The sequence below is a fragment of the Phaethon lepturus genome, unplaced genomic scaffold (genome assembly GCF_000687285.1).
Source record: "Phaethon lepturus isolate BGI_N335 unplaced genomic scaffold, ASM68728v1 scaffold47878, whole genome shotgun sequence".
Classification (NCBI taxonomy): domain Eukaryota; kingdom Metazoa; phylum Chordata; class Aves; order Phaethontiformes; family Phaethontidae; genus Phaethon; species Phaethon lepturus.
In genome coordinates, this window is record NW_010557827.1 from 23837 (window position 1) to 36086 (window position 12250).

Below are 12250 nucleotides of genomic sequence, written 5' to 3' on the forward strand. Positions count from 1 at the left end.
CTTCCTCAATAGATCTCAATGTGCTCTCAAAAAAAATGGAAAGAAACAAAAAATGCAATTCAAGGGCTAGATGTTTTTGTTCAGCTGGGAAAGGTCTGAAAGCGATATAGGTAAGAAAGCTTGCAATATTTTTATCTGAATGGCAATATATTTATCGGAATGAACCACAGAATTTTCACAACTCCCAAACAGTTAAAACTGTTAAGAAATTCTCAAGGATCTTTACCTTAAATTACTCCCAATAGAATGGGAAAAGGAAAACAATGAAAAGAGAGAGACTAAAATTTTAATTGTGCCTTAAAAACAAGAAACAAAACCAAAACAACCTACAAATACCAAGTTTTTTCCCTTGTAAACTCATAGTTTTCCTGAGAGGGAAGATGACTGGGAATCCTCAGACCACACACAAGAGTCCTTTGTTGCACACCTCTGCTATGGAAAGAACAGACTATTAGCAATGGCTATGTATGATAGTAGTAAATAAAAAGGCAAATCCTGAGAACTTCTCTCTCAGCCTCTTTCTCCTGCCTACCTCTCCACACCTCCCCCTTTTTTCTTTTTAGGACAATCTGTTTGAAAGAAGTATTAATTCCAGACTATCCTGTCTCTTAATGACTCTTCTGCTCTGGAAAGAGAAAGCCTTGAACAGTAGCCACAAGCTGCATGGAAACATCATCACGAATTGTGGTGGACAGGGAACTCTCTCTGTGCCCAACAAGCTAACTGCAAAATGTAACAGATTTGGGAAGTTCAGAATGATCAAACAGCCAAAATACACTCCTAACATTTGGTTACTGCTTTAAGAAGGCATAATCTTTAACTGTTTTTTTTCACCAATTCCATATGCGTCTAGGAAGGTAACCATAAGTCATTTACCGCACGGTCAGTCACACAGTATACTATCTAAATGGTCCAACCATAGGCCTTCTCTGCAACGCAAAACGTTAAAGGAGAAGAGGCAAAGCAAGCTGTACAGGAATTCCTCACAACCCAATGGCTGAACATTTAAATAAACCCATCTAGTGTCTGGAAAAGCCCAAGAATGGCTGTTACAATCTTACAACTACACAAATCTATTTGTAGAAGCAGTGTAACCAGGCCTAAGGATTGATTTACCAGGAAAAGAAAAGTAACCAGCCAGAGTTTTCACAGGCCTTTATCATTAAAAAAAAAGTCCTTTTACTAAGGTCTACTGCTTGAACTTATAATTCAAGCATACAAGTCAAAGGAAGACAAGCACGAAGGTCCAAGATCAGCGAGACTCACAGACATGATGCCCCACAGTGCTTCCCTGAAGGGATTCCCTAGTGACTGTATGTCCTACGTGCAACCTTTGTCTCAAGGGGATCATTAATTTGTGCCTCTCCCCTCTGTTCAGCTACCTCTTTCCATGAAACAAGGGAATTTAATGCCTTTGAAACCTCTATTGTTGTTGACAAACTCAGCTGAGACTGGTCAAGTGTAACAGCTGTTACTGAGAATAGAACTGGCAGAGCAACATGACTTCAGGAACCTTGTGTTTTCTGTTCATAAAGAAAGGATTAAAAAACCCAAGAAATGATGAGAAGCGTAAGTTTCAAACACAAGATGACAAAGTCATTTTGATGGGTAAACTACAGATGAAATAACAGGAGACTGAAGGAAAAAGCAAAGAGAAGGATGAGAAACTGAAGCTGAGTAAGACAGATTAATAATGCAGATTTTAGGGCTTTAACTAATTCAAATTGCATTTCTAGATTTTTTTTTTTTTATGTACTGTCTCCCTGGATTTGAGAATAATTTGACATTTTCTGTTTTCAAACACATACCAACTTCCTGCAGTTACAAAATGAGTAAGAACAGCTCTGTCATACAACAGAAACTGTACCTACCACCCATTAACCCATCAGTTACATGATGATATTAAGAATTTTACTGAAAACACACTTCACTTATGTGTCTCTGCAATCACAAAAAAGTTCTGACTTCTTTCTTAGTGCAGGAAGAACACAGAATATATCAAACAAAGCACCCAGAGAGGTACACTCAAAAACTAGACAAGAACATCTCTGTCATGAGGAGCCGAGCAAAGCCGTTTCCAAAGACAGCCACACAAGACAGTAAGCAGTAAGAGCTCAAGACTGGGGCAGAACAGCATCATAACACTCCTCATTTTCATCATCTCATACTAATGTAAAATTTAGCCTTAGGCTGAACTTTGAATTCACTATGGACAGGATTTTTGCTTGCCCCTTCCTTTCAGACGAATTAAAAGTGAAAGACAGTGTGGAGGCTATTTGAAATTGTCAGCATAAGCTGCATCGTTCCTCTAAGCAGGTGCAACCTTTCATAAAAGAGAAAAACACTGCCCACATACCCAAGGCTGGGTTGACTCATGTCAAGTAAGACCTTAAATGAAGCATACCTGCTTCTCTCTCTCTGGGCTTACAGGAAAGCCTTCAAATCATCCAACGATAGCTATTTTTTCTGTCTTGGATCAATCAGGAAATAAAATACTTTAAGACAGAAGAAGACTAGTTCTTCACCAACAGAAGCTACCGAAGAGGTATTTTTTAACACTGCATCATGAACATTTTGCAGAGGGATTTTCACTTTCAGTTCCTATTCACTTCCAAACACTAGGTAGGGCCAACAAATTTCACTGCACTTCAATGCTGATAAAACTAGAACACCTGCCCTGATATGACAATGTTTCTCTTACTACTTGCTAGATAAAACAACATGGGAGAAAACGGTATTTTTACTACTTAACAATTAAGTATAAATAGTCTATTTCCACACTGATATACTGCTGTAGTAATTAGAGAATGCACTTCATATACCACCTGAAATATTTATAGAACATTAATGAAATAAAGAAAAATTAATAACTAGACTACTGGCAAAGTGTAGCAGACTCAAAAGTCAAGTGGTAGTATAACAATAATTTACAAAAATATATTTGAAGTTGATAATTATGATATATTTCTGATTTACACGCAAACACCACTACTACCCTACGATAACTGAGCTCATTTAAGCAGCTTTCCACAACAACATTCTAAAATTAATTTCAACTAGCAGTCTTTATTTGACATGCAACCACACCAAGAAAATATATTCACTTGGTCGCCACAGGAATAGTAGTATTAACATCGGACTAGAACTTAACAGCAAGAATAATTCCGAAGTGAGTGCTGGACTTTGAATTACAACTAAACACTGATGTAAGTTTGACAAAGCATTGGCAATTCTCATATAAAGCTGTGTCAGCAAGAAAGTAACAGATTTTTAAAATTACAGTTAGTTTCATCAGTGAAATCTTACAGTCAAAGCAAATAATTCATTCTAATAATTCTTCAACTCAATAATAATTACTTTAAAATACACATTAAAAAAGTAGTAGTGTTTCTTATTATACATGTGGGAGATCAATAACAAAACCCAACAATACAAAAATTTCAGTTCAATACAGAAAGTACTTAATGACCTACTTTTATAGGTCATGTACTTATACTTACATATTCAGGTTTTAATTTCTTGTCTCCTCCTCTCACAGCTACTTTTTCCAGCTTGTCTATACTCTGCATGATCAGCTCCTCATCTTTAAGTCTAAGTTCCTCATGTATTATTTCAATGTCACGAACAGGATCAACACTTCCTTCAACATGAGTGATGTCATCATCTTCAAATGCTCCTAAAACAAAAGAACACTTAAATTACATATTAAGCTAAAAAGCCAAGAAATATATTAACTATCAAAAGTCACAAGAGTTTGAGATGAAAAAGTAAAGTCAGCAGATCAGTCATACTGCCTCTGTACAAGTGTCACCTGTAATATTTTATATCATACTGTTTTAGTCTGATTTACATTTTCAGCTCCAGAATCCAAAGCTTCGTACAGATACATAAAAGCATAGCGCTTTGCCATTTCAGGAGAGCACTAAACACATCTTTAAGAGTTTCTTTAAATAGGAACAGGCTAGAGCACTTTCCTGAAAATAGGTACCAATGTATTTAGCAGCATCTAACCTAGCAGTAGCAAACACAGTAGCTAAACTGAACATCGCAGAACATTTTAATACACACAGTAATGACTGAAAGACTCATGGAAAGAAAACCTTACAAATCACCCTGGCAGCCCTCACCGGCTGATCAATTTTATGCATTAAGGAAAAAAGAAGTTCTAAACAAAGAATTCTGAAGTTCTGAATGACTCTTAGTGTTTCCAAGGGAAACAGGGCTTAGAAAAAAAGGCCTGAAATCATCTGGCAGACCTCGTCCCTGTTTCAATCTACTTTATCACTGTGGTTCTGACGGTGATTAGATAATGAACCACTCAGACACACAATTTACACAGCAGCTAATTTCATCGGCCTGATTTGAGGGTATGGTTTTTAGGGGGCCATCAAAGAAGCAGATGAAGGTGCATTTGTCATATATGAGTGACAACCATTCACACTATCTGAACAAAATGGTGCTGGCCCTTGTTAGAAACACATGTTATTATCACATATTTAAAGTGCAGTTGAAGCCATAATTTCAAATTGCCAACTGGAAACATAAGGGTAAAACAACCAGATATTACTGAAGCATGTGTGCTGACTTCATGCCCTTCTGAAGACAATCTGGCAACATAATTCAACCCAGATTTAAATTATCAGATAAGCATCATAAAAAAAACTCACCCCCCCAAAAATCAACACATTTTAAAAATAAAAATATTAACCATTAAAAACAGTTTATTATTCATGGATCCATTTTCAGAATATTTGCATGCCTATCCTGTAACATTAAAGACATGCCTGAGAAATCAACCATGAAAATACAGTTATTTTAATATTACCAATATGAAAATCAACTTGTTTTTTTACAGAGGAGAAAAACCTCAAAGCATTTCTTGTACTAAATACAAGATAGGAAACAGGGTAAACTACAAACAGTTCCTTAACTGACAGGCAGAAAGTTCTTAAAACTTCATCTTTTCTTTTAACTTACTGTTAAACAGTGGTTTTAGCAATAAAGATCCTACATCAAAACACATGGTACACAGGTTTAAAATGGTATTGACAGTCAAATACCATAATCATTTTAACATACATTTATGAAAAGTCTTTAAAACAGTGGATACCAGAAGTTCTCTCCTCTCCCATCAGCTGTCTCTCTCCAAAGATCATCAATGAGCTCCCCTGGTGTAAGGAAAATCAGCTCAGCGATAGGTGAACCCTGGTGGTGGCCGTGACGGGAGAACAGGCTGCTCTGTCAGATGGAAACTCACTACACTAACCCAAACCAACGCTGGGCAATTAAGGAAGAGATACTGTAGCCTTTGCCTTCCATAACTCGGTATCTGCGCACCTGTCTCAATGGGACATGGGCTGTTCACAGGAACAAATACTAGAAAGCATAATTCAATAGCTCTGTTCTGATTTACAAGGAAAATACTGGGGGGGGCAGGGGGGGTGTAGTAGGAAGGAAGATGTCACCATACAGATCAAAGAAAAGTCTACCTGCCCAGCCTTCTCAACAGATGAGTAGTATTTATGCAGCTAAAAAGAGACATTTCTCTTTCTTTCTTGTATTAAGAAAAAAGTGTCCGTTACCATGTAAGTAACACATTCTCAAGTTGTTTACATCTTCCTTCTGCATTTGGTGTCCATGGGTTTAAAAACCAACAAAAAACTTCCAGACTGTTAAAGCTAAGAGAAAAGCTCCAGGACTATCAAGATCTCTCATTTAGAACATCAAAATAAAAAACAAACTAAACAGCTTGTTTTTGTCTTAAGGAAGAATGACATTTTTCTGAAACAGCAAGTGTACGGTGAATTAGTCAGTAATAACAAAACACCGCTGATATATGCATTATATTTGTCCATTTTCTTCAATAACAGTAAAATACTTCTCCAGCAATTATCTTCATTTCTCCACATCTTCCCATTCCTTTAAAAAAAAAATCCAGTTCTTCATTCATCCCAGCCCAATTAATTTAGTATAATTCCATCTCTATAAAACTGAATCTATACATTTCGCCTTCGCTCTCTTCTCAGTCCGCTAAATGCTTTAACGCATGGACACTTCAACATTCTGCCAGAGTTTTCTTCAAGTCTCCTGCTCCTGTCAGCCTGTCTCCTCCTCCTCACGCCTGTGTCAGCAGCCATCCTGTAGCTCATTTAGGCAGCATCAATGATGAGACCCACAACTGGCAACAGGCAGTTGCTTGATCAGGTAAGAGCCCCTCTGTGGAGCTGATGATTTCAGTTTAAGGAAACAATTTAGCCTTCTCTCCTCCTCACCCTTCTCACAGAAGAAAGGGACACTAGTTGCACATTCCATTAAAGCACTGGACTTTGAAGTTAAGTTTTCAATTCTACATTGAGAGGAAAACTGCATTTTCCTAACTTGGTAGGTTTTCTCCTTTCCAACAGGTGTGCTGACAAAGGTCATACAATTCCCTTCTAAATAGACAAGAAATCAACTCAATCATGGCAGATTTTTTTTCTTCTTAAGTTATGAGGAACACTTAAGAGGAGAGACATTTAAATCTCTTCTCATTGAGACAGCCACAGTCCATAGGGAAGATTTTGTATACACAAATGGCCAAACTGGCATTAATGTCCAGATTTTGGAATAAACTGAGACACTTCTTGATAAGCAACAGCCATTGAGCTGTAGTTGTGACTCTCTTGTTCATGGTTTGTCAATGCCAACTTGTCATCAGCCTAAAACAGATCAGCCTCTGACTGACAGCCTAACCAGAATCAAGACGATGAGATACTCAAGGAAGAAGGAAAGGAGAAGGGAGAGACACACTGCTATGATGAAAGATCCTTAGTTATAATTTCTTCTCAATATCCATGTGGGATGTATCTTGGGCAATCCGTTATGCCAGCCTCAAGCCTACTTTGGAATGATGGTCTAGCACAAATCACACTGAGCATTGTATGGAATTCAATTCTGGTCTGGAGAGCTGAAAGCAGACTTAGCAAGCAAGAACTGGTGGCAACCTTAGGAATTAGGCTCTATGTGAGAGATGAGATCTCTTGGAAAAAGTACAACGGTGAGAAATTATTCTAATAGTTGAACTTTGTTAATGTTTTACCCAGTCCATGGTTTAAAAAACAGTCTATATAAAAATGTAAAGTAGTAGAAAAAAATGGAGTTATAAAACTGATTTAAGAAACAGGACACACCAGAAAATGTGTATATTATTTTGCAACAACAAAAGATGAAAATAAGAACTATAATATTAATCTACAAATCTTACCTGATATAGATTGATAACAGTTTATTGCTATTTATTAATGTGTCTCTCTGCCTTTGCTTTATTAGTGAGTAAAATTCCTCTGTTGAGCAAGGTCTTTAACTCTCTTTGGAGAGAACCCCGACATTCTCTTCAGCTGAGCACTTTACCTGGGCTGCCTGGGTCCAAGCGTGGTGGGCCCAAAAACATTTTAAAAGCAGCATTAAAGAAGTAGCGCAGTGATAGCCGTTTCTGCACTTCGCTTCCAAGTGATACCAGATAACTAAGATCCAGAAAATGGAATGACTGGCTGGAGAAGATACGAAACCTGACTCTTTTTTCTCTGAGGAAAAGTAGGAACTGTCTATTTGTCAGGTCTTCATGGCAGCCAGGACACGCAGACTACATCTTCTCTTCTTCACACACAAAAGTAATAGCAGATAAATATGTATACAGCACAGCAGTAACAAATGCCACATTTTAAACGGTATCAACTAATGGCATGCACATTTCTTTCCATTTCTTTCAAGAATCAGCTTCAAAATTCTTTGACAAAATTTACCTCTCAGCCTCCAGAGATTTTTGCATTGCTTATGTTATACCTGTCAAGATCTGATGACTGTATGTTATGTATTCATCTGAACAGAACCACTACACTTAGTTACAGGCTATCATCAACCAATTCATTCTCTTGCTAAAATCAAGTCATCCAATTACTCCTTGACTAATCAAGGCTGTTTTGGCTTTTTCTTTTTTCAAAAGGTACTCAACAGCATAAACAGTTCACTTACAAGAAATGGAAAGGGGCTAATCAGCAGAATTATTGTTTTGCTGCCACAATTTGCAGTATTTAAATGTAGTTGCTGATTGGACTGAAAGTTTTATGATATAGCATATAAAACTACTTTGACACAAAACCGAAGCTGCCTATAGCCTAACCTTTATTGTTTCTAGCTGCTCCAAGCTGCCACCGAGATGCTAAAAACCAAATCAAAACAATACTACTAGACTTGTCTTATTATGCTCCTAATTGCAATTATGGAAATTAATTAATATCTTCACAATTTATTGATATTTGATGTATCAGCCAATTCCTTTAATTATTCCTATCCTTAAAGTAAAACAGAACAAAGTATTTGGCTAATACTAAGCTCCACATAACAGCATTTTGGCATCTTGTATTCATTTACAAAAGGTAAGCAACTGCACTGGTATATGTTATGCTATAATTAAGAGGGATATTTACAAATTTGATCAGAATCTGAACTGCATCACAAGCTGAAACTCCTATCGGTATGTAGGGTAACGACCAACCTTTTTTGTCAATAAGCTATAAGAGAATGTTTAGTAACACCACCAAAAACCAGACCTAGAGAGTAATTGATACTTGCACTTCCTCTCCAGCATACATTCAATGACTATTGTCAAAAAGAGCTGCTCATCACAGACTGATATAGCACATCACAATACACATACATACCCTGTTACAAGCCCTGAAATAAATGAGCAATAATATCTATCTGGCCACTTACTTGGGGGGGTGGAGGGGGGTGGGGACAGACGGGACACGACACGACACACGAGACAGGACAAAAAAGATCTAAAATAGGGTAAGGGGGGGGGGCTAGAAGCAGGGTATTTCTTTGAGCTATAAAAAGAAACAAGACCACAAGTGTCAAAAAACATTAAATGAAAAATAATATCTGTACTTAGACTGGCTTGCCATGCTATCATCAGTATTATAAAGATTTAAACAGTAAAAGTTACTTCGATTTCTGAGGTACAAGAACATTTAACTTTATCAAATGTATTAGACTTTGTTGATGCTACATTTTAACTATGCATACTCATGATTAGAAGGGCAAAAGAATACTGTCAGAGTCAACATTTCACAGCTTCTTAAACGTAGCATGTGTTAACAAAGAACCAACAAATAAAGTAGGTTTATCATGTTTTCCCTTGCAAGCTAATTTCAAGTGAAATTAATCACCTGTAACACAAACCTAATATTCTTTAAGCAGAGTAATTTTCAGTTGAAGAAGGTGCACCTGCCTACATCTTCAACATAAGCAAAATCAAGTACAAAAACATTAAATAAAATGCTGTAGTAAACCTTGACTTCTGAAGAAAGAATTTTTTCAAACATCTTTTGTGGCTTTGTTTTCTGCTACAGCCCTTTAAGTTTTGTCTTCATAAAGCCCTAACTAGTTGTAATCACTCGAAGTCTAATTGTGGACATTTATCTGCTTTTCTTATGCATAGAACATAGCTATTAAAGCTGAATGGTGATGGTGTGAAGTATAGGTTAAATTGGGTGAAATTAAAGCAAATTACTCTGGGATGTGGAACTCTGAAAATAGAAACCGCCAATGATTTGCAACCCTCTTGATGATCAGCTTCACAGAACCCTAAATGACAAGAAAACTTACATATTTTAAAGTTAACTAGATTTTTTTTAAATAATATGTATAAATTTATTCAAAATGCAAGCAGTCACTGTAGCAATAATTATTTTGTTTTACCTGCATCGTAGAAATATAAGAAAAGGTTTTAATTCCCATTTAAAACACTTGTTTTTATTCTCAAGTTTAGCTGATTTTTAGCAACATAAAAACAGTTCAGAGTATTAGTTGCAGCATTAATTACTTTGAACACAACGTTACAGTTTATGCGTACCATATGGCTATACAGACACAGGATGGCAAAAGCAGCTGCTTTGGGCTCTCTTGACTGGTGCAGTATTAGGACTCAAATTCATTACTTACCTATAAAAAAGATAAGCAGCTACATTTACCCTGCTGAGCCCTAATACCGCGCAAGAGTATTAGAGTGAAGAGTGAAGAGAGCGCAAATCAAGCGCCCCTCCCCAAAAGTCTGAAATAGCGGCTGAATGGCCATCCTTTCAATATCAAATCTATTGGGAGTATTTGACAAAAAAGGGCAAGTCTCTTTCTGCACCAGCAGACACACAATGAGAGCATGTAGCAGCAATACAGGATTTTAAATGACTGTAGTATCAACTTCTTGAGCATACAAAGAATTTACATTTGCATAAAAGTACTCGTTAAGCAAGTACTGCACAAGGTCAGAGATGAGAATTATAACCTCCCCAGGAAACACTGAGGCAAAGCAATTCACTTCAGGACACGTAAGTTGGCAGAAGAAACCACGATTCTGTTCCTGGTGGAAGCAGTTTTAACAGAGAAAAGTTGTTACCAAGACAGTCGCTCCGATGAGCTCATCTGTAAAATCCTGCCCTTACCCTTGGGTCTGTCTGACAAATATTAGTGATTTATTTCAGATGTAAAATGTGTTTACTTGCCATTGCTCTTTCATCATAGCACCACTGGGATATAGTCAACACTCCACAGGCAAAACTTTCTACCTGCTGAGATTTGCTATCAAGTTGGTAACACTGGGTAAAGGACATTATTTGACAGCTGAAGGGATAAATCTTTGAGCCCTTCATGTCTCCATTTGCAGAGGGCTCACTCTGCCCTTGATCATATATTTGAAATACTATCACGCAATGCCCACCAAATAGTGCTTGGGACAAACTCCTTCATTATTCTTCTTGCAACACACTTTACCCAGGATCATAGCACATGGTAATTTGCAGAGACTCGCTATCAGGAGTCACTAGGAAGGGCAACACTAGATGTAAAACATTTTGAGATGGCTGACATACAACATAAATTGTTTAAAATAAGAATTCCCCAGGAAAAACTAGCCTCTCTGTTCAGATTTTTCCAAAATACAATGTGTTAATTGGAACAAGAAGGAACATTTGGAACCTAGCCTGGACCACTGCAAAATGTCCAAAAGCCAAAAAGGCTGAAGAATGTGAACGTTTGCTTCAGAGAGAAATGCTGTTGTCAACCTGAGTTCAGACACTCTGCTTTATATTACTTTCTGTTCTAATAAAATGCTGTTGTCAACCTGAGTTCAGACACACTCTGCTTTATATTACTTTCTGTTCTAATGACTGAAAACCTTCCTTTGTGATTTAAAGTCATGAAAAGAGAAGCAAACAGGAACAAGGGAGAGTCTCCATGGTATCACCCTCCCTAGTGAGGGCTCCCATGGCAGCACCGCCGGCATAAAAGATAGTGCACGCAGGAAGGTCTGACCACAAACATCGGTGAATAACTTTCAACATGCCTCTGTGTACTACATATCCAGACTGTTCACAGAAGACAATGTTCCTACCAAAAGCAGACTGGAACTCATGTATTTGCAATTTGATGGCATCCACACTGTACCAAAAAAATGGTTCCTAAGCAGAAACTATTTGGACATATATACATGTATGTATAACTGTGTATTCGTATTACTTCCATCATCATCTCCTCTGTGGTGCATTTTACACCCCTTCTTTCTCAAGGTCAGTCATCAAGCTTGTCTCTATGAATACTCAGTGCCAAGCTCTATCGTGTCAGTCTTAACTGGAATCCCTGAGAGTCAACATAACAAAAATATAACTGCTAACAATAACTGTGTTTTTAAGACAATATAATTACACAGATCATTAATAGCAACTAGCAACCATCAGAAGAACAGGGCAGTTCTAGCTGACCTCAAATGACCAGGAAACATTTTAATTATTCATGAGCAGTTTATCTGGGTCACAGACTGACTACACCAGAGACACAGAAATACCAAAAGACACTTGAGCTCTTAGGTTTTTATTGGGTCTGGCATAGCATTGCATTGCCATTATCACGACTGTACTACTACTGAACCACTCTGGATCCTTGATGCCCCAACGAAGTCCAAGCCATTAAACTGTACTGAGCTCACCTTGGCTCCTGTGCAAAGCCAGCTCAACTCTGTTCTGCATTCGCCAACACCTTGGAGGATTGTTAGTCTTTGTAAAATAATGAACAGACAATGAACACTTCAATTCAGCACAGAATGCAAAATCATAGCCCTCCTGGAACTCACAATGAAGGATGTAAAATTCTTTCAAGAAGGCAACTTCTCTTCAAAAACATTTAAAGCAGTGTCTTAACCTATATAAATACCTAGACA

At 37.4% G+C, this 12250-nt stretch overlaps 1 protein-coding gene across 1 annotated transcript in view; it reads right to left on the reverse strand.

The window, feature by feature from the left end:
* Positions 1-12250, reverse strand: part of LOC104625277 (obg-like ATPase 1) — a 61177-nt gene that overhangs the window by 9607 nt on the left and 39320 nt on the right. The window contains exon 4 of the mRNA XM_010292862.1: positions 3501-3676. Within this exon, the coding sequence (XP_010291164.1) occupies positions 3501-3676 (176 nt within the window). The remainder of the gene's footprint in view (positions 1-3500; positions 3677-12250) is intronic.